We start from the raw sequence: 21,497 nt of genomic DNA on the forward strand, positions 1-21,497 counted from the left end.
GTGGGATTGTTTTCTTATCTCTTTCTATTATTTTGTTATCAACCTTTAGAAACAACAGGTTTTCTGTATATTGTATCATGTAAACTTACTGAATTCATTTGTCAGTTCTAATAGGTTTTTGGTGGAACTTTAGGGTTTTCTATATAGTATGTCATCTACAAATAGTAAAATTTTACTTCTTCCTTATCCATTTGGATGACTTTTATTTCTTTTTATTGTTTTACTGCTGTGACCAGGACTTTCAGAATTATGGTGAATGAAAGTTGTGAGAGTGGACATCCTTGTCTTATTCCTGATCTTAGAGGAAAAGTTTTTAGTTTTTCACCAATTGAGTATAACATTAACTGTAGGTTTTTCATATATGGCCTTTATCATGTTGAGGTGTGTTCCCTCTAAACCAACTTTATTGAGTGTTTTTATCATAAACGGGTGTTGTATTTTGTCCCATGCTTTTTCTGCACATATTGAGATGATCATGTGGGTTTTATCCTTTCTCTTGTTAATGTGATACATCACATTTGACTGATTTGAGGATGATGAATTACCCTTGCCTCCCTGGAATAAAGCCCACTTGATCATGGTAAATGATCACTTTAATGTATTCTTGAATTCAGTTTGCTAATATTTTGTTGAGGATTTTTGCATCTGTGTTTATCAGAGATATTTGCCTGTAATTTTCTCTTTTGTAGTGCCTTTGTCCTGTTTTGGTATCAGGGTAATGCTAGCCTCATAGAATGAATAAGGAAGTTTTCCTTTTTATATTTTGTGGAATGTTTTAAGAAGAATAGGTATTAACTCTTCTTTAAATGTTTGGTAGAATTCATCTGTGAAGACATCTGGTCCTGGACTTTTGTTTGTTGGGTTTTTGGTTTTGGTTTTTTGATTATTGGTTCAATTTTGCTACTAGTAACTGGTCTGTTAAAATTTTCTACTTCTTCCTGATTCATTGTTAGAAGCTAGCTATTTATCCAGCTGTTATTTCTTCAAATAAGTTTTCTCCCACCTTCTCTCTCTTCTCCTTCTGGAACCCATATAATGTAAATGTTATTTACATATGTTATTATTGATTTTGCTGCAGAGGTCCTAATCCTCATTTTAAAATTCTTTTTCTTTTTTGCTGTTTAGCTTAAGTGTCTTCCAGATCGCTGATCCATTCTGCATCCTTTTAATCTGCTGTTGATTTTCTCTAACATATTTTAAAATTCCAGTTACTCTTCAGCTCTGATTGGTTCTTTGTTATATTTTCCATCTCTTTGAAGTTCTCACTAGGCTCATCCACCCTTCTCTCAAGTCCAGTGACTATCTTTCAGACCATTACCTTGAATTATTTATCAGGTAGATTGCTTATCTCCATTTTATTTCATTCTTTTTCTGTGATTTTATCTTGTTCTTTTGTTTGGAACATAGTCTCTGTTTCATTTTCTCTCTCTGTGTTTATTTCTATGTTTTACATAGTTCAGCTACCTCTCCTGGTTTTGAAAGTGGTAGCCTTATGTAGAAGGCATCCTATGATGCCTTGGAACACAAAACCCCCTGGTCACCAGAACCAGGAGCTCAAAGGGTGTCCCTTGTGTGCTCTGTGTGTGCCCTCCTGTTGTGACTGAGCCTCAACTCTTTGGATGCGCTGTGGGCAAGTCTCTGTCCCCTGCATGGCTGGCTGAGAAGCCCTGCTGCAGCCCCAGCAGGTGTGCTGGTGGGTGGGGCCAGCCCTTATCCCAGCTGACTGCCATGATCAGCTGTATCTGCTGCTGGTGCACTGGTGGGCAGGGTCTGCTCCTGGCCCAGCTAGCTGAGAGGCCCAGCTGCAGCTACTCCAGGCACACTGGTGTGTGAGATTAGCTTTCCCATCCTTTTGATGGGACACTAGTCCCAGTGGAGGCCACCTGCCCAGTGTTGTTGGGGCAGTAGTCACTTTGGAGGGGTGCCAGTCCTGGTGAGGCTGCCTGCTAGGTGAGGCAGGGCTAGGTGAGGCAGGGCCGGCGTGGTTCGGAGGGGTTATCTGCTGAGGTAAGCAGATTGGGTGGGGCAGGTCTATGGGGGCAAGCACTGGTATCAAGGTAAATGGAGAGTGTCAAAACTGGTTCTGCAACCATTGGTGGTCTAGGCTGAAGGAGGAGAAGAAAAATGGCACCTGCCAGCACTCCTGTTTCCAGAGAAAGCTCCCACAGATCCCTGACTCTCCGGCACATGTCCTAAAATTGTCCATAAATCTCCTTCATGTATAACTCAGGTGCTATTCATACTGCTTCTGCACTGGGTCACCTGCTGAAATGCATCTGTGATAGGTGGTGACTCAGGATCATTCTACTCTGCCATCTTCCTTCTCTCACATTTTCTTCATCTATTCATCAGTGGATGTTTAGGTTGTTTCCATTTCTTGACTATTGGAAATAATGCTGCAATGAACATAGGGGTGCAGAAATCTTTTTGAATTAGTGCTTTCAATTTCATCAAATACTCAAAAGTGGAATTGCTGGATTATATGGTAATTGTATTTTTACTTTTTGAGTTGTTTTAAATATAGGTGCTTCCCGATGCCTACAGAGCAAGTATCCAAAGCAATTTTTTATTTTATTTATTTTTAAACGTTCACTTATTTAAGAGAGAAAGTGTGGGCAAGGGAAAGGGTAGAGAAAGAGGAGGAGAGAGAGAATCCCAAGCAGTCTCTGTGCTGCTAGCACAGAGCCCAATGTGGGGTTCAAACCCACAAACCATGAGATCATGACCTGAGCCAAAATCAAGAGTTGGACACTTAACTGACTGAGCCACCCAGGTGCCCCCAAAACAATTTTTAAAGTGTAAGGTAAATAGGAATTACCTCATTCTAAATTTTATATTTATAGATTAGTTTTAAATTTGGTTTCACCAAAACTAATACATATAAGAAATAGTATAAAATTCATGAAAGCTGATTATCCACTAGGATAGTCTCTCTCCTTGGCTGTATTTTGCCTGGGGGCAGAGAAGGGGATCATGTGTCTCTTGAGGCCAATAAATTGCAAGGTCAGTCTTCTCTAAGCAATATGCAAAACACAGTGTTTTGTTATTAAGAAGCTGGCTTTATAGTAAGCCCACTCACCACACCCCTTTCCTTCAAAAGATGGCAACAGGAATGACCAGAATGATGGAGCTGATATCTGTTAATCTTTCCAAGTTTATTGAAGTTTAGTGCTTCCTAAATCTTTTTGAAGAAAAAGTCATAAGAATGTCTTGTAATTTTTCATGCATTTTAAGTCCAGTTTTATGTGTTTAGTTCTAGGGGCCTTTTTCGTATTCTGCAAGATGTAAGCTACATTTTGTTCCAGTGTAAAGTAACTTTTATAAAGTATTCTAATACCATTCTTATTTAGGAAAAGAGGCTTTAAGGAAAAGTAAATAGAATGTCTATATTGGTTAACAAATTTAGTGTTGTTGTGTTAGGATGACCTGTGTTTTATTATGTTTTTTAATGTTTACTTATTTTTTGAAAGAGAGAGACAGAGTGTGGGCGGGGGGAAGGGCAGAGAAAGGAGACACAGGATCCGAAGCAGCCTCCAGGCTCTGAGCTGTCAGCACAGAGCCTAAGGTGGGGCTGGAACTCACAAACAATGTGATGATGATCTGAGCCACCCAGGTGCCCCTCCTTAATAGTTAGGATAGATAAGTTGTTAAAATTTGGGTCTTTGTGAGAGCCAGAGAGCACTCACGGAAGCAGTTATTTCACATCCTTTTGAACCACACCATGGTTCTTTTACCCTTTGTCTCTTCTCCCCCATTTGACTTTACTTTTTCACCCTCTTTCTATGTGTGAGCCAAAGTCTATAATAACTTTGCCACTCAATTATCTGAAAACCTCTTTCACTTACTCCTGAATAGCCTTGCTTGTCTGGGTCTAATAAGGCATTCTACATGAAAGCCAGTAGTAGTGAAAAGCCTGGCAAATGTCTGGATGACTTTCTCGGGTTGGTCTGAGATTTAGCAGAGATTAAGCACTGAGTCCCAAATACCAGTAATGCAGTTAAGAAACTGTAGGATTCAGCTTCATTATGGCTAGGGTTTGCAGAATAGTGATTATTTTGTCATTGTGATGAATTGTATTGTCCTCAGTCAGTTTGGGTGCTCAAGAAGAGTTATCACTTAATTACAATGGAATGAAAACAAAAAATGTTAGTTTTTCCAATAACTGCATCCACTTCTAAAATTGTTGAATACCCTTTTCTTGCTGTTTTACCTTGTTAGGGACCCTTTGGACGACACTGGAAGAAGGCCAGGAACTTTCTTGGCCATTTTCTGTTTACCAAGCCTTCTTCATTTGTAGGCATATGGACATGCTACACCATCACTAGGAGAGCCATAGTACCCCAGGCCTCCCTTTGGGATTGTCTGGTTCTTTGTGATGCTGGTGATCTCTGCTGATGCGGTGGTTTCCTGGTTTCTATGAATTTGGTTTGGATGTATTTCCTTAGTGTTGTCTTACTTTGAAGGGAGGGGAGATTTAAAAGCTAGATCAAGTGGGTTTGGTTGCCCCTCTGAGTCTGAATTTTGTTTTTAAGTTTAATGAGAAAACTTTGAAGGATAATAACGCCATCTGATTGCTAGTTTAGGAAGAAAACTCCGCTAAGTCAGAGATGGTCTAAACAGGAGTAATAGTGGAGGCGGAGACCACTTAGGGGGCTGATGCAGAAGTCTGGATGAGAGATGATTGTGGCTAAGATTAGAATACTGGTGAAGCAGCTGGATTTAAGCTATATTTTAACTGCTGAGCCAGCAGAACTTACGGGTGGATTGGATACAAGTGTGAAAGAAAATAAAGAGTGAAGGCCCAGAGGTTCACCCAGAATCTACAAGGAAACCATTAAAACCACTGCCAAAGGTGAGAGAACTCATTGGTGTTCAACTGGGGCCAAGGATGAGAATGGGAAGCAAATGATGTAATCAGAGGGTAGCAAATTCAAAAAAGACACAGTGGAATAATGGTGCCGAACAAAGGTGCATCCTTCCTCTCTGACCCCGTGAGTCTTCATGGGACCCATTTCCACTTCCCCATGAAGTGGAAAACTATCTTGTTTGAGGAAATTGGTATCATCCACTGAAAACAGGTGTCAGGTAGGATAGAATAGAGAAAGGGCTGGAAGGAAGATAAAAAATCTAGAGAGATTTATTCATAATTAAATGATACTGAAGGCACACAAGGATAGAGGCTATAAATGAGGCTGGATGATGCAAGTGTGTTGGAAGATCTTAGCACTATTAGGTAAAAGCTGTCATGGAAAATGGGCTGAAGGCACATGTTAATGATACAGGGAAAGAAATACTGAGCGGGAAAATTTGCTTTAAAGGCCAAATGATATACTTACCATTGCCAAACCTCTGTCTGGAATGTTAGCATCATGGTTACACACATCCTGTGTTGATGAGAAGGCATGCGTAGGGGCCCTGTCTCTGTTTTACACTTTAACTTGATGGGCCATTTCTAATTTCTACATTTACTGTTGAGTAATTGTGACATCAGAAGAAAGTCATCCAATCATGGTTTTCTGCTTTTCTTTTCAAATGTCTTCCCTCTTTTATTAGTCTTGTACCCTTTTCTCACTATCTGTACTACTTCTCACTTCTCACTTGCTTTATAGGTTATGGTATACTATATAATGTACTGATATTCTAACACCTTATTTTAAGTTTGAAACTGATTTTTGGTGGTTTTTCTACCAGGAGTTTGAAAATCCTCAACTAGGATGTATCTCTTGTCACAAATCTCAGCCATCATGATATCAACCATTCTTTTATTTATTTTTTTTTTTTGGAAAGTGAACCTTGTTGTCTGGATGACCAGATATCCTGTCACCATGAGACATCATTAATGGCATAAAGTCCATATCTGTATAGTTAGCATCTAGGTGATCCCTCTCATATGAAACATAAGACAACATCATCATACAAAACATGAAATGTGTGACAAAGCTAAATGTTGTTCCTTCTCTATCAAATTTTAATTACTGGTATGTTAATGACTCTACACGTACCACCTTATTAGTACATGTCACACTTTGTTTTCAAATCTCTCTGTGACTCGTTTGACAGGATTTGAGGTTTGAAGTTATAAGATCAGCTCTTTTAGGATGTGAGACAAGGGAGGGGAGAAAAGATTACATAAGAGCAACTTAACAATGAATTTGTATTTGTATCAACAAAAGGCCAAAGACTTGCTAACCCAGCTAACCAGACTTTTATACAATGGATTGGCAAGATAAAGATGGCAGATCCCACCCATTGAGGCAGCGGAGACGTTCAGAGTTAAGGTAATACTGCTTCTTCTTAGAACTGTTCACATTTAATTACATATTCAATATTTGCCTTCTCCTTGTATCCTAGGCTTTCTAAAGGCCAGGATCATATCCTCAATTTTTCATAATGTCTGGGATGCTATAACCTGTCAAATACTGGTTGAATAAATAATTTTAATTTGGGAAGATTAATCACATTGGGAAATTGTGCTGGTGAATACACTGATTTCTTCTAGTAGTCAAATTTTAATTAGCAATAAAAGTTGAGGTAGGAGTACAAAAACAAATTTCTCAAATAAGTCCTTATAGTCATTAGTTTCTACCTTCTCTTTTCCAACAAAGAGATGAGAATGATGTAGTCAATAGCAAATGGTACCATGGATGAGATAAATTATGTAAGTCCTTGAAAGGTATATGCGTAGCATATATTTGTGTATACTGACACATAAAATGTTTGATATTGTTTGTGACCTAGAGAAGACCTTTGTCACCCCACTGTTAAAACAGAGACTGGATATTTACTAAAATTCCAATACTTTTTAGTGATGAAAATAATTATAGATGTTCTAGGAAAATGTTTCTTAAATTATGAGGAGTACAGCTACTTCATTGTCTATTGCTTCTGTTTGAAGAACTTCATTCTAGTTAGCCATATACGCTGCTGCCGTGGTGGGGGAACTTGTTATGAAAATATCTTTTTGCAGGTGTTTACCTCTAAAATAGAAAAGCTGGAGGCATCCATTAAGGTATGTCAAATGGCTGGAAGAGCCTGGCTTTATCATGGTAGGGCTTTTTAGCAATATAGAAGTAGTCTAAAAATCTTTTTTATTGAAATATAGTTGACATACAGTGTTATATTAGTTGCAGATGAACAACATCTATATTCAAAGACTCTATACAGTACTCAGTGCTCACCATGGTAAGTGCAGTCTCTATCTGTTACCATGCAGTGTTATTAAAATATTGATCATATTCCCTGTGCTGTGCTTCTCATTTCCCTGACTTACAACTGGAAGTTTGTACCTGTTACTTTCCTTCACCTATTTTGCCCATCCACCTACCTACCTTCCCGCTGGCAACCATCAGTTCTCTGTATTTAAGAATCGTTTTGTTTTTTTAGATTCCACATAGAAGTGAAATCACATGGTATTTGTCTTTCCCTGACTTATTTCACTTAGCATAATACCCTCTAGATATGTCCATGTTATCACAAATGACAAATTCTTTGTTTTTAAACTTTTTAAATGTTTATTTATTTATTTATTTTTTAATTTTTTTGAGAGAGAAACAAAGCATGAGCGCGGGAGGGGCAGAGAGAGAGAGGGGTGGGGGAGACACAGAATCCGAAGCAGGGTCCAGGCTCTGGGATGTCAGGACAATGCCCAATGCAGGGCTAGAACCCACAAGACCTGTGAGATTATGACCTGAGCCAAAGTCAGACGTTTAACCGACTGAGCCACCCAGGTGCCCCACAAATGACAAATTCTTTTTGTGGTCGAGTAATCGGTCATGATATATTTATACCACATCTTTATCCATTCATCTATGGGTGGACACTTGGATTGCTTGCTTATCTTAGCTATTGTGAATAATGCTACAGTAAACCTAGGGGTTCACGTATTTTTTCAAATTAGTGTTTGAGTTTTCTTTGGGCAAATACCTAGCATTGAAATTATTGGATCATATGGTATTTCTATTTTTAATTTTTTGGGAAACCTCCATACTGTTTTTCATAGTGGCTGCACCACTATATTCCCCTATATTCCCACCAACAGTGAACAAGGGTTTCCCTTTCTCCACACCTTTGCCAACACTTGTTATGTCTTGTGTTTTTTACTTTGGCCATTCTGACAAGTGTGAGGTAATATCTCATATGGTTGTGGTTTGCATTTCGCTGATGAAAGTGATGTTCAGCATTTTTTCACGTGTCTGTTGGCCATCTGTATGTTGGCTATAGAAAAAATATTCAGGTCCTCTGTCCATTTTTTAATCAAATCATTTGTGAGGTGTTTTTGTTGTTGTTGTTGAGTTACAAATATTTTGAAATCAATTAGTTGACTAAAGATATTTGGTTCAAAGTTAACTCTCAGAGATTCTACGAAAGTTCCAAGGGAAAAGTCTATCCAGTATATCTATCATCAATTACAATGCAATAAAAATGAATTTAGACTCTTTTGGCAACCTGTTAGGACCAAAGAGAGGTGTCTTAACTATGATCATCAAGGAATCAAACAGTGCAATGAAGATTGGAAGTATAACTGTAGATGTACTGTCTCCATTATTTACTCAGTAGGCATGTTTGGTTTGGCTGCAAAACTGTTTTTGGTTGGATACAAGCAATTCAGTCATGAATTGCTAAAGATTTTCCTTTAGGATGAAATGGATGGATGCAGGAGTCCTATTTTTCAAACCTTCTAAACACTTCTAAAGAGAAATGCTGCGTAACTGATATGAAGGGGAGGGCAGGGAAGATGCCATTTGTTGAGAACCTCTTGTTCATTATGGTGCAAGGCACTTACAGTGGTTAATCTTATTCATTTGAACCTACAATATTTTAATAAGGTAGGGAAAAAACCCCAGGACAGTAAAAGAAACTGAGAATTATGGAAATTTGGAGCCTTGCTTAGGTACAGAGGACAAAAGAACTCAATCTGATTAGTTTTGATATTGATGCGTGGGTTAAGGAACTAATGGGTTATAGTGGAGCAGCCTGGATCAGAAATGTTTCCCAAGTGTATCCAGTTAGAACTTAGGACAGAATCTGGCAGCAGAATGATAAACAGGGAAGGAAAAGCAGTACTTATTTGCACTTTGCTACTGCTGAAATTCAGCAATTGAATGGAGGTGGCAAAGACACAAGAAAGAAAGTAGTGTGAAAATTAACAAAGAGAAAGCTCATGAAAATAGAGTGGGAAGAACAGAAGAGGGAGCTTTCATGCTGTACTACTCATCACCAATTGCAGACCCTAACAGGGGTAGACTTACCTTTCTAATCCTATTACTTGACCCAGCAGAAGGGAGAAAGGTCATCCCCCTCCCCAAGAGCCCAGCCAATGAAATACTGTCACAATCCAGCCAATGAAAAGCCACTATACTTCAGACTCTCAGTTTACTCCAACAGACTGTTTGATTATAACAGCAATCATTCTCCCTCCCCCTTTGCCCGCCCCCAGAAAAGAACATTCTTCTTTGTTCTCTGGGAGCTTGCATGTCCTGAACTGGAACTCTCTACAACTCCCGAAATAACCCATATTTGTTAGTGAAATAAGTGACAGTTTAACTTTTAAGATTAACATTCCTTGGTGAGCAGATATGGGATCTCAAGAAGACCCCCCAATAACTCCAAGGCTAGTGAGCAAACAGGTGCTAGACCCCAAAGAGCCAGTTGAGCTCACTGCTTTCTTGCCGACCCTGGAGTTTGAGGGTAAGTTTTCTCCTGGATTTGGTCTCTGCTTTCTTTGTGTTTATAGTGATCTCTACAGGCTTCATTTGGGATCTACTTTGGTCTGGGTCTTTCTGAGAGTACTTGTTCAGCTTTTGGTATGCCTCCTCTTTGGAACCAGGCTGTGCCTTTTGGAACTCTGCTGATCTTTGGTGAGACTCCTTTTTGGAACCAGGGTGTTCCTATTGGAACTGTGCCATTTAGGAACTTTGCTTTTTGCTTTAGAGAACACTTCTTTAAAAAAAAAAAAATGGAATTCTAGTCATCAAAATGCTTTGAAGGGTCCCTTCCTTCTCGAACCCCAGATGGTTTTATGTTTAAAAACTGTGGTCCCTCCTCATGTGCATGTCTAACTAAATGGGCCAACTTAATCAAAAGCAATTTAGAACTTTAATGGCCATTATGAGGAACTTCTGATTTCCCCAGTTAGAAAGTCACAGCTAAAAGAAAAACAACAAAAACTGGGGTGCCTATTTCATTGGTACCTTGAGGCTTCCAAATGTTTTTTAGAATTCTAATTCTGCTTCTTTGTGAAATACTATTTCTAAGTTAACTGAAACAAACAGTTGAAAGGAATCAAAATGGCTTCTGAGGACTATTTTCCCCCTCCCCCTCATTTGTACCCAGACACCTGTGCACAGGGCCTTCCTTCAGTACCACTTTTCTCTATTCCTTTGTGCCAGCCTTTCCTCCTGTATATGTCCCCTCTCTCTACTAATCCTTTTGCTTAAGTTCCTTTTTCCTTTGAATCCTTTCTCAGTTCTTCCTCTTCTGAATGTATTAAAATCAGCCCCTATAAAGTTAAGTTTTCTGAGGATCTGAATGAACCCCAAGTTTCTTATGAAGACCTGAATTTTAAGCTGTAGTTTCCTAAAGTGACTGAGGACCCCTTTAGGTTTGCTGAAGAATGTAGCATAGTTATTCAAATGTGCAACCTGGTTTCTCAGATTTATATCAGTCCACCTGCCTGTTGGTGAGGCCACATGCCCGTTGGTGAGGGCCAGGCCAAATATTGGATAAAACTCACTCAATGGGGACATCTTGAAAGGGATGTAGAAAAATAAACCCCTAACTTTTGGCAAAATACTTGAACTCTCACTGGAAATCTCCACCAAACAATTACAGTAGCTTTTCATAAACCTGTTGATGAGAACAAAATTCAGGTTTGTACACAAAAACCTGGTGAAACTGTTTATGTCTATTACAGTCCACTCCAAAATGTCTGTAAAGGAAGTTTTGGTCTTTGTTTTGATGTTGAATCCACGTGGGTAGCTTTTAATTTTATTAATGCACTGAAAGGGGATCTTTCCCTTTTAGTTAAAAGAAACTTGATGGAATGGGGAACTGTGTCCACTCCAGATTTAGGCAATTTGGCAAACTAGCTTGTTCATATCCCACATAAGTCACCTAAAAGAAAGATGGCTACAGTTCCAATTTTCAGTTCTGGAAATCAAAGGCTCCTCTACAGAACCAAAAACCTCCTAGTTTCTGGCAGCTTTGCAAAGGGCCAGGACATTGGACAAAAGGATTGTTACACATTTAAGCATTCCAGGTGCCATCAGCCCCCTAGCCAGTCTTTCCAATGTCCTCTTCATTCCCAGTAATGGCACTGAGGAACTACAGGGGCTCTTCTCAGTATTCCTTCCTAATTGGCTTAGAGAAACCACTCTCCAGTTTGGGAATGACTCTCTCTTTGTCCTTATTGACACCAGAACAACACTCCCAGTGCTTACCCCCACTGCTTTAAATCAGCCCCATCTCAGAGTACGAGAACAGTTCAGATAGTGGGGGTCTTTAATAAATGCCAACAGGTTCCTTTCTGTCTGTCTCTCCTTCTATCTAGGCCTTTGTGACATGCACACTCTTCTCCTTAGTTCCTCCACACATTTATTGGACCAAGATTTCTTAGAAAATAATCATGCTGGAATTTCTTTCACCCAAAAAGAGGAAATCTAGAATTTGACAGTAGTAATCTAAATAAGCAACCAGGGAAATTAAATGACTCTTTGATATCTTTTATTTGCTCTGTCTCTGATGTCACTATAGCTGAGTCTGGAGACCATGATCATTTATTCTTGGATCAGCTACCATCCTCTTATGGGCAAAATGTCTAAATGACAATGGTGGAGTCCAGTGTACTTCCCATCAAGACTCAGGTGGATCCCTCAAAACTTCTCAGAATTAATAAAGATTTATTAATCAATTTTAATAAATTAACCTACAAATAAAGAAGTCCTTCTAAGGCATTAGCTCCATAATATAAGATTGCAAGGCTCAGGGCCCCATTTCCCCTGCCCTAGTCCCTATAATACCCCTATTTAACCTGTGAGAGAATGCAGCGGTAGAGGATGGAGATTTGTCCAGGACCTCTGAACAATAAATAACGTTGTTGTCCCTTGGCATGTTGTTATTCCTGACACACATTCCTACCGAAAGCAATTTTTTCACTATAATTGCACAGCATTTTTTAGTATTCCTGTTAATAATGATAGCCAGTATCTCTTTGCTTTCACTTGGGAAGACTGGAAATACATCTGGACAGTAATGCCCCAGGGTGAGAGTCTTTTCTTTTCACAAACCTTAAAGGCTGATTTGGATGATGAAGTTTTCTGCAGGTTCTATTTGTTATGATACATAGGTGATTTGCTTCTCTGCTCCCCTTCTCACACCTCTTCACAGGAAGACAGCATCCATCTGTTAAAACTTTTGGCTTCAAAGGGGCACAAAGTCTCCAAAGAAAAAATGCAGTTTGCTCAAACTCAGGTTCGATACTTAGGGTACCTGATCTCAGAACAAGGACTACATTTGGATCCAGGTAGGCTTCATGGCATCCTGAACTTCCCAAAACCTAAAACTAAGTGCTATTTATGAAGTTTTCTTGGACTGGCTGTCTACTATTGAAATTGGATTCCAAACTTCTCTCTTGGGGCTCAACCTCCATATATTTTATTTGAAAATGACCCTATTATTTGGAATGATCACGATGACATAGCTTTTGGGACATTAAAGAAAAGCCTAATTAAGTCCCCTGTCCTCAGACATTCTAATTATCAACTTCTTTTTTCCCTCTTCGTATGTGAGGGGGAAAGCCATGCCCTTGGAATACTCACCCCAAAATACGGGGAGCACTATCAACCAATGGGGCATTACAATCAACAGTTGGACCCTGTAGCATGGGGATAACCCCCTTGCCTTAGAGTCATTCCTGCTACTGCTCTTCTGTTTTAAGGCCTTGGGAGAAATAATCACAGGATCCTCTAACCATCCTGTGTTCCATGTAGCAGAAGCTCTTCTGAATTCTCATCACCCTCAACACTTCAGTTACTTCCCTTCTGGGTCATCATCCTGCTAACTGCTCCTTTATATGACCTTCTCCTACAATACCTTTAGTCCTGCTATTCTTCTCTTCATCATGGAGGAAATCCCACGTGACCGCTTAATGCTGATAGATCACCTTTTGACTTCCTGTGACAATTTATAGGAAACTCCTCTAACCTGTGCAGATTTTTCATGGATTACTAATGGTTCTTTTCCTTTTTAATTTTTTTTTTACATTTTTAATTTATTTTTGAGCGAGAGAGACAGAGCACAAGTGGGGGAGGTGCAGAGAGAGAGGGAGACACAGAATCCGAAGCAGGCTCCAGGCTCTGAGCTGTCAGCACAGAGCCTGACACGGGGCTCAAACTCACAACCTGTGAGATCATGACCTGAGCCAAAGTCGACGCTTAACTGACTGAGCCACCCAGATGCCCCTACTAATGGTTCAATTTAAAGTATTAAAATGATAAATATTGTGTTGGGTATGCTATTGCAACTCCTTTGGAAGTCATTGAGTCAGCTCCTTTCCCTTTGGCTATTTTGGCCTAATAGTTTGAGTTATATGCATTTACCCTTAGCCAAGGGTAAAACCACATTTATACCGAGAGTTGGTGTGCCTTTGGAGTATCTCATGACTTTGGAATGTTATGGAAACAATGAAGTTTCCTCACCAACAATGGGAATAAAATAAAAAATGGCTCCCACTTTCAAAATTTATTAGGTACTATACTTTTTCAGGCAACTCTGGCTATTATTAAGCTTCCTGGGCCTTCCAGACTGGACCCCTAGAGTCCAAAGGAAACTGCCTCACTGATATTCCCACCAAAACACTGATCTCAAGGAAACCAAGACCCAAAGCTCTCTCATTGTTGAAAGAGATGTTCTCTCAAATGATGATTTGGAAATATTGACAAGAGCAATCCAACAATTGGCCTCAGAGAGGGAAAAATATTAGAAATCTAATAATTGTTGGTTTAATATACAAACAAAGATAACTCTGGTTTAGATCTAACAATCCTGCCTTGCCACAAGTCCTAGAATTCCCACTACTTACCATTGTACATGCATTAAACGATTGGTCTACTGACAAACTAACAGTGTTTGGGAATGTGGGTGGGGAAATATTAAAAAGGCTGCAAAAAGTACCTACCTTGCTTGTCTCACCTGTCCAAAGTATAATCCAAAAAAAAAAAAAAAAAACCTATTCACACAAATGGGTTTCATGCAGCATCCCTGTCTCATGGATATAAATGTGTTGTAATTATGGTTTATTTTCTCATTGGACCAAAACTTTTCCCTTGTAGATAGTCCAATGCTTATTCTGTGGCTAAAAGTCTGTTAGAAAAGATTATCCCTCCTTGGGGAACCCCTCTTAACCTTCATAGTGATTGGGGAAGTCATTTTACCAGTCAGGTGCTTCAACAAGTCTGTTGGACAGTTTTACAACTTCCATTGTGAATGCCATCTTCAGTCCTCAGGGTTAGTCAAATGCACTAACAGCACTAGTTGGCAAAATTTGTACAGACCCTCCAAATACCTCCAAAGCATTGCTGTTGGTCCTCTAAATCTCAGATCCACCCCCTTTGGGACTCAGAGACCCTCATCCTTTGTAGCACAGTGATGAGATGGTCACAGGATGTCCTATGTACTTGGCCCTTGCCTCCTCTGACTCACAGTTGATAAAAGGAGATCTACTTTAATATTGTAAAGGCCTAGTTGCTTCTATTAAAAATAGCCATGCTTTGGTAGAGCAATCTTGTCACCATGTACTCCTGGGAGACCTCAAATATTCTGCAACCTGGAGATTTCATCTATTGGAATAGACCCCTCCAGAAAGGCCTCACTGGAAAAGCCCTTATCAGAAACTGCTAACCAACCCTTGAGCCATTAAACTCCAGGGAATAGATTCTTGGATTCACATGACCCATGCAAAGAAAGCATCAAACCCTGACTGGAACTGCACACCAGCTGGTGGTGACATGAAAGTAAAGATTTGAATCGAAACAGACAACATCTAACGAGACAGCTTTCCCAAAATGTCCAGGCCAGGCCTGTAGCCCTTTTTCTCGCTGTTCGCTGCTGCTCGATCTCTTGTGGAAAGAAAATGCTCTGTCTGCATTTCACAAATTCTTGCAAAAGGAGGAAACCTGTTCTTTTGTTTATGGCCTTTTGGAAACAATCTTATCACGATCCCGTGAGCTTTCTCTGAAGGGTTAAGGTTCAGAATTCACAAAAGTCTTTTATCTTGAACTACTGACTCCTGATTCTAACCCAGATTCGTGGTTTCTGAATGTACAACTTTACATCTGTATTATCGATAACATATTTGCTTCCTAACGGTTCGTTTTAAAACATCTTTGAAGTTTTGCAACAAGTTCATCAGCTACTGCTTCATATTTACGCCTGTACTGTATCTTCCAAAACGCACTCAGTTAACTCTTTCAGTGTGCTCTTGCTGTATCCACTAATCTGATTTCGTGGTTGTTTTAAGTGGGGGACTTCCAGGAAACATACATGACTTCAGTTCTGCCTTCCTAAGGCGGAACCTTGCTCCCCTAAATTGGAATAAGAGCCAATAAAGCTTTTCGTTGGCTACTTTCTGACCTAGAGTCTTGGTTGAGGGCAATCCTACAGTTTGGAATTGTCACGTTACTACTTTTGCTTTGTATAGTTATTTTAAGTGTTGCGTTTTGTTCCCCGTCAAACTTTTGCATAAACGGTGTTTTGAAAAATACGATGCTAGCTCAGTGCTTCAGAGATGATTTCCAATGCTTATGACTTTGAGAAGATATGGACTTGAGCGGGGAAGTGCCTGAGAATTCTGCCTCCAAGTCTTTTCTGTTACCATGTGGTCTTTAGTGGCTTCCGACTGGTATGTTGTACTTTCCCTCGCACATGGGACATGACAACCAGGAAAAGTCCTTCCTGGACCCAAGGGACAAAACCACTAAATATGGAAAACCTGACTCTTGCTCAGTGATGCTTTTGAGGAGAGATATTGGTCAAAGAGAAGAAATGTAAAAATTAATAAAGGTAAATTTAACTAAAATGGAGTGAAGAGGCCAGAAGAGGGAAGCTCTCACACTCTGCCACTCATCACCAATTGCAGATGCAGACCAGAAGAGCCAGAAGAGATGAACCTTGCAAGGGGATATACCCCAGCACAAGGAAGGAAGGAAGGTTTTCTCCTCCCCCAGCAACCGCTTAGCCAATGAGAGACCGTCATAACTCAGCCAATGAAAAGCCAGTAAACTTTAAACTCCTACAAAGTAAACTTTGTACTCCAATGGACTTGTTTAAAGCAGCCCTCCCAAGTGCCCCCACCCCTCCATAAAAGAGCATTAATCTCCTTGGTTCTCCTACCTTGCCTATGGTTTTGCTGTAGCAAGGCATGTTTGGAATTGTAATTTTCTGCTATTCTTGACTCATTTTTGTTGGCAGATTAACTGTTTTATTTTCAAGGTTGACAGTTGAGTTATTTAGGAAACAATTAGAGATGTTTTCCCCGGCAGCCACCCCCTCCCCATCCCCCCAGAGCAGACTGTCCCGGTTTTTACAGGATCAACAGAATGGAAGTTGCCTGCCAATGGGAAGGCTCTGTCTCCTCCCCTCGCAGGAATTCCTCTTTCCCCGGGAAGGCCCCCTGAGGACCAGAGGGGAAACGAGTTGTTTGGGCCTGGTTGGGAGGGTGGAGGCAGTGGCCAGGCTTTGCAGAAAGCCTGCGGGTGGGCGGGCTCTCACCACCTTCCCCGGGTGCTCTCTGTTGGTCTGCAGGCTAGAGGCCCGCTCTGGCCAGCCCCCTAAGCTCGGTCCTCAGGGAGGCATGGCGAAGTCCAGGGGCCGACGCTACCTTTGGATGTGCTTGGCTGCGGTGCTGGCATCTTTCCTGGCAGGATTTATGGTGGGTAAGTACGAGCCCCGTGTCCCCAGAGCCCCGTGTCCCCAGCGCGGGGCTGGCGCTTCTGGCTCTGATGCTGGGGAGGAGACACAGAAAGCCTGGAGGCCCTGGCGGGGCTCCCTGAGCTGTGGCCAGCCCCACGGAATTCAGCCCAGCTGGAACCCCGGTGGGATGACTTTGACCTTCCTAATAAAGTGCGACTGAAACCCACGTTCATTAAAGTTTACAGCGAGTTGAGGATACTGCCAGGAGCTGTTAGCAAAGCAGGTCAGAGTTGTCACTATCTACCTATCCACAGGGATGAAAAGATGGTTTCATTTACAAGCACGCTTAACAAGCCAAAACTAGCAAGGAATGTGGACAGCACTGCAAAAACTGCCCTTCCTTCCTCACTTACTAAATAGATATTCGTGGAATGTTCCTTGTGTGTCAGGCACTGTGCTACAAACTAGACCACCCCGAGGAGAATGAGAAAGACAGGCCCTGCGCCTTGATGCAGAACATGTAGAAAAATAAGTTATCTCTCTCTCACATAAAACTAGTTTTAACCCACCCAAAATTACATTGCACAGCAGAATTTGAAGGATTTCTGAATTTAATATGAACATTTTTGTAAAGCCTGCCGTGAACTGTTTCTTATGCAAGCACTATTTTTTGGCTTCTAATGTTCATAAAAGCTAAAAACAATTATGTCTGTATGTAACATGTATATATGTATATATTTCCCCCTCTGTTCCCCACTCCCCACCCCAGGCTGGTTTATTAAGCCTTTCAAAGAAAGCACTTCACTGGGCTATCATCAAAGTATGCGGTGGAACCTGGTATCTGAGATGAAAGCTGAAAATATTAAATCATTTCTTCGGTAAGTTTGTCTTGATGTTTATTGCAGAGCGTTTAAAAACTTTTTTTTTTGCAGAGTGGGAAGTCTATTACAAGTGGTTATATTCACATAGGTAAACTTTGTGTGAAATTACGTGATATCACATTAATTTATGGTAGCTTAAAATGTCCCTTTAAACCACTCAGCGTACGATGTATTTGAATGTTGCAGGAGTGGGTTTTTCTTCCCTAACTTCATCTACAGAAAAAGTATCTGGTTGCTTTATTCTGAGATGTTTCAACTTCATGTAACTTTAGACTGCAGCTGAATGTTATTTCTTCCTCATGCTTAATAAGCAGTTTGAACGAACATCGCATTCTGTCAGGAAGACTTATACAAACTCAGATTTAAAGGAGGCGAGATAAAAGTTGCAGATTCTGTCTGCCACAAATTAAACGTTTGTTCCACGTTGCAAATAGAAGTCACACGGATAGGACAAAATGAGAGCAAAGGATCAGTGTAAATCCACCAGCCTCTAAGCATGGAGAAGAGTGACATTTGGGGGAGTGGTAATGAACTCCTTGAAGGCAGTCACCATGACATTTATGTGTCATTAAACAAATAAAAACAAAACCCAGCTTTATTGAAGTATCATTTACATAAAGTGAACTGCATCCTATAAAGCCTAAAATTTGAGAGTATTGACAGATGTGTAATATTCCCAACATACTACTTCTTCAATCGAGATTCAGAAATTTTTACATCATGCAATCTTCACTTTTAGCCCTAGGCAATCACAGATCATTTTTTTTTTTTAAAGTTTATTCTGTGAGAGAGAGAGAGAGTGCATGAGTGGGGAGTGGTAGAGAGAGAGAGACAACGCCAATCCTATGAGGGGCTCTAACTCACCAAACCATGAGATCATGACCTGAGCTGAAATCAGGTTCAACACTTAACCCACTGAGCTACCCAGGTGCCCTCCAGTCACTGATCAGTTTTATGTCACTATGGCTTCTTTGCATTTTCTAGAATTTTATGTAAATGGAATCATACAGTATGCGCTCTTATGTGTGTGCCTGCTTTCATTCAGCATAATAATTTTGGAATTCATCCAGGTTGTTGCATGTATCCGTTCATTGCTTTTTACTGCCGAGTATTATTCCATTGTGTTCATATACTGTAATGTGTAGTTGTTGGACACTTGGGTTGTCTGTAGTTTTGATTATTATGAACAAAGCTGCTGTAAACATGAGTTTAAAAGTATCTGTGTGGACATACATTTTCATTTACCTTAGAATGGCTGTATTGGATGATAAACATGTTTAACTTTTAAAGAACATGCCAAATAGATTTCAAAAATAATTGTAATGTTTTACATTCCTACCCATTATGTGTGAGTGTACCAGCTCTTCCACAACCTGGTCAGTACTTAGGATTGTCATTTTACTTATTTTAAAAAAATCTTTTTTAATGTTTATTTATTTTTGAGAGACACAGCCTGAGTGGGGGAGGGGGAGAGAGAGAGGGAGACACAGAATTTGAAGAAGGCTCCAGGCTCTGAACTGTCAGCGTAGAGCCTGACATGGGGCTCAAACCCAGAACTGTGATCGTAATCTGAGCTGAAATCTGACACTCAACCAACTGAGCCACCCAGGCGCCTCAAATATTGTCATTTTAATTTTAACTATGCTAATATATATGTAGTGGTACCTTATTATGGTTTCAGTTTGCATCTTTCTTATGACTAGTGATGTAAAGTATCCTCTCCTATGCTTATTAGACATTTCCATATCTTTTATAAAGTTTCTGCTCACATATTTTCCTATTTTAAGTTGTTTTCTTATTATTGAGTGGTAGGAGTTCTTTATGTATTCTGGGTACAATTCCTTTGTCAGACCTGTACTGTGAATATTTTCTTCTATTGTATGGCTGGCCTTTTTTTGTTCATGGAGGTTTTGAAGGGCAGAAAAGTTTAATATTGGTAAAGTTCAGCTGACCAATTTTTGGTTTTCTGTTTCATACTCTGTGTGCTAACTTTGCCTATGAGAAGTTGTGAAAATTTTCTTCTATGTTTTCTTTTAGAAGTTTTATAATTTTAGCTTGTATACTTAGGTCAATGGTCTACTTCAAGTTAATTTTTGAGTATGGTATGATGTAAGGGTTGGCAATTTTTTAGATACAAATATTCAGTTATTCCTGCAACATTTGTTGAGAAAAAAATCTCTATTTCTGCCTTGAATTGCTTTGACATCTTTGTCCAAAATCACTTGACCATATATATGTGAGGCTTGGTTTTAGATTTACATTTTCTTCTATTGACCTCTATATCTCAACACTACACAGTGCTGGTTAGTGTAGCTTAATAATATGTCTGAAAGTTAATCCTACAAATTTTTCTTTTTAAAAATTGCCTTGACTATTTTAAGCCATTTGTATTTCCAAGTTAGTTTTAGAATCAACTTCTGAATTCCTACAAAAAAAAAAAAAACCCTGCTGAAATTATTAAAATTGCATCAACTCAATAGATGAATTTAGAAGAGAAGCGGCATCTTTAAAATATCGAGTCTTTCAGTCTCTTTATGCATTTGTCATAGGAATGTTCTACAGTTTAACTTTTCACCCACGGAGAGATTTTTTACATTCAGTGTTTCGATATTATGATTAATGCTGCTATTAATATTTGTGTATAGGTTTTACATGATCATAGGTTGTCATTTCTCTTGCATAAATCCCCTTGCTAAGTTGTATGGTAAATGTATTTTTAGTTTTAGAAGAATTTGCCTAACTGCTCTTTAGGGTGGCTGTATCATTTTATCTTTTCCATTGACATTATCAGTATTTTAAATTTTACCCCTTCTGACAGGTATATAGTGATACCTCACTGTGATTTTAATCTGCAGTTCTCTAAGAGTTAATGGTATTGAATAACTTTTCCCGTGTTTATTCATCATTTGTATACTCTCTTCAGTGAAATGTCTATTCATGTCTGAATTTTTTTCTATTAGGATAGGTTTTTTATTGTTGTTGCTGCTGTTCTTTTGTTTTTCTGCTGTTGAGCTTTGAGACTTATTTATATTAAAAAAAAATTTTTTTAACATTTATTTTATTTTTGAGGGAGAGTGTAAGGAAGGTAGGGGCAGAAAAAGAGGCAGACACAGAATCCGAAGCAGGCTCCAGGCTCCGAGTTGTCAGCACAGAGCCCAATGCAGGGCTCGAACCCATGAACCATGAGGCCATGACCTGAGCTGAAGTCGGAGCTTAACTGATTAAGCCACCCAGGCAACCCTAGAATTCTTTATATCTTCTAGATAAAAGTCTTTTGTTGGCTTTGTGGTATTCAGATATTTTACTCTATTATTTGTCTCTTCATGTCTTAACAGAGTCATTTGTAGATAAGAAGTTTTTAATTAATGAGGTCAAATTTATCAGTTGTTCCTGTTATGGATGATGCATTTAGGTTCATACCTAAGAACTCTTTGACTAACCCTAGATCCCTTTTATCCTCTTTCCCCTGCCCCCAAATTTTATACTTTACATTAAATTTGTGATTCATGTAGGGTTAATTTTTACATAAGATGTAAGGTTTGGCTGAGGTGTATTCTTGTGTCTATGGATGGCCAATTCTAGCACCATTTGTTGAAAGGCTATTCTTCCATTTAATTGCTTTGCACCTTTGTCAAAAATTAGTTGGACTTATTTGAGTGAGTCTATTTCTGGGTTCTCTATTCTCTATTACTCTGTATGTCTACTTTCTGC

The 21,497-nt window shown here is 39.5% G+C and overlaps 1 protein-coding gene and 1 long non-coding RNA gene across 5 annotated transcripts in view; one reads left to right on the forward strand and one right to left on the reverse strand.

Annotated features, from left to right (window-relative positions):
• LOC113593795 (uncharacterized) overlaps positions 1-5,476 on the reverse strand; it is a 39,970-nt gene extending 34,494 nt beyond the window's left edge. The window contains exon 1 of the long non-coding RNA XR_003414135.2: positions 5,337-5,476. This is a non-coding gene — a long non-coding RNA (uncharacterized LOC113593795). The remainder of the gene's footprint in view (positions 1-5,336) is intronic.
• Positions 5,477-9,446: 3,970 nt separating this feature from the next.
• Positions 9,447-21,497, forward strand: part of NAALAD2 (N-acetylated alpha-linked acidic dipeptidase 2) — a 70,139-nt gene continuing 58,088 nt past the window's right edge. The window contains exons 1-4 of one of the 4 annotated variants that reach the window (XM_015081238.3): positions 9,447-9,687; positions 12,385-12,520; positions 16,798-16,928; positions 17,675-17,783. In XM_015081238.3, coding sequence (XP_014936724.2) covers positions 9,576-9,687; positions 12,385-12,520; positions 16,798-16,928; positions 17,675-17,783 — 488 coding nt within the window. In that variant the 5' untranslated portion in view covers positions 9,447-9,575. Of the gene's footprint in view, positions 9,688-12,384; positions 12,521-16,604; positions 16,929-17,674; positions 17,784-21,497 lie in introns of those variants that run through there. The other 3 variants (XM_015081246.3, XR_008290539.1, XM_027040008.2) reach the window with 3 other exon arrangements.

Source organism: Acinonyx jubatus, chromosome D1 (genome assembly GCF_027475565.1).
Source record: "Acinonyx jubatus isolate Ajub_Pintada_27869175 chromosome D1, VMU_Ajub_asm_v1.0, whole genome shotgun sequence".
Classification (NCBI taxonomy): domain Eukaryota; kingdom Metazoa; phylum Chordata; class Mammalia; order Carnivora; family Felidae; genus Acinonyx; species Acinonyx jubatus.